At 37.5% G+C, this 1,560-nt stretch overlaps 1 protein-coding gene across 1 annotated transcript in view; it reads left to right on the forward strand.

Moving 5' to 3' along the window:
* Positions 1–1,560, forward strand: part of LOC107595956 (protein unc-13 homolog B-like) — a 40,835-nt gene that overhangs the window by 6,212 nt on the left and 33,063 nt on the right. The window contains exons 7-9 of the mRNA XM_016286558.1: positions 110–184; positions 518–737; positions 1,197–1,424. Of these exons, the coding sequence (XP_016142044.1) occupies positions 110–184; positions 518–737; positions 1,197–1,424 (523 nt within the window). The remainder of the gene's footprint in view (positions 1–109; positions 185–517; positions 738–1,196; positions 1,425–1,560) is intronic.

Consider the following 1,560-nt stretch of genomic DNA (forward strand, 5'->3'; position numbering starts at 1 on the left):
TTTGTGCTCCCACTGGGTGAGCGCAAAACCATTGTAGTGTAATGAGTACTACTATTACTAAATGCATAATTAAGCACATGTTCATTTTCAACCTTTGTTCCTCTCTCAGTCTCTTGTGCAGTCCAGGAAAGCAGGGATCTCGCATGCATTAGCTGCACGCTCTTCACTAAAGGATGAAGAACTGGTAAGACATGCAAAATATACAAACATATATCTGCTTCTCACTTTATCAAGTTGTTAGTCATATTGTAACAGAAGTAGCGACAGAGCTTTTCTTCTGTATTATGACATACATTTGAGTGAAACAGGACCAGAATTTATAAAGAGTATCTTGTACTCTTACCATTTTAACTTCTCAATGCTTTTTCTGTTTGAACCATTCTTCACAACTTCGAGATTTTTCATTTCAACACATTTTACATGCGATCTGGGCTTCGTTTTAAAATGTCTTCTTCAGGGTTACGTCTTGGGCCCATTTCTGGCAGAAACAATTTTCAGTTTCTTTTTCTTTCTGTAGAAGAATCACGTGTACAAGAAGACACTCCAGGCTCTGATTTACCCTATTTCTTGCACAACACCCCATAACTTTGAAGTGTGGACGGCCACTACGCCCACCTACTGCTATGAGTGTGAGGGTTTGTTGTGGGGCATTGCACGGCAGGGCATGCGCTGTTCAGAGTGTGGTGTCAAATGCCACGAAAAATGCCAGGAGCTTCTCAATGCAGACTGTTTACAGAGTGAGTCACTAACCAAATACAGAAAAACAAGCAACAACAAAACAATCCTTTATTTATTGTTACTTTAGTGTTGCATACTGCAGTTATAGTTAGCTGTTTATTTAGTTCAGTATTTTTTGGCATTATCCCTTATGAATCTGTGCCATTGTCAAATGCCTTTTAATGAACGTAACCAGCTCAGTGAGGAGAAAGCATGCAAAAATGTGTAAGAAATATTATAAGCTTATGCACTAGAACACTAATTCTCAATATGCAATTTATAAAAAAAATATACAAAAAATGCTAATTTTTAAATTCAACATTGTAATTTGAAATATAATTTGTAATGCAAAAAGGTACAAATGTAAAATAGAAACCTTTTCACTAGTTCAGTATACAGGGTTTAACATGTTTTCGTTTTATTGCATGTTTTAATTTGCAATTAAATTATATTATTAAACGCATCTCTACAATTGCTAGGAGCTGCTGAGAAGAGCTCCAAAACAGGAGCAGAGGACAGAACCCAGCATATCATATCGGCCATGAAGGACCGCATGAAGATCCGAGAGAGGAACAGGCCTGAAATCTTTGAGATGATAAGGCTTGTGTTCAGTGTGACTAAACTGAACCATGCTCAGCAGATGAAGGCCATCAAGCAGACTGTTCTTGATGGAACATCAAAATGGTCTGCCAAAATCTCCATCACAGGTATGGAAGCAAGGGCAGCTGTTATTGCTCTGATACCTTTCAGTGATCAAGGAGTAGTTTTATAAATGCAGTTTTCTTATAGGGCTTTTAATAACATGCACTGTGCCAGCATTAGAATGCATTTTTCCATTTTTTT

This window comes from Sinocyclocheilus grahami, unplaced genomic scaffold (assembly GCF_001515645.1).
Source record: "Sinocyclocheilus grahami isolate Dianchi unplaced genomic scaffold, SAMN03320097.WGS_v1.1 scaffold211.1, whole genome shotgun sequence".
Lineage (NCBI taxonomy): Eukaryota > Metazoa > Chordata > Actinopteri > Cypriniformes > Cyprinidae > Sinocyclocheilus > Sinocyclocheilus grahami.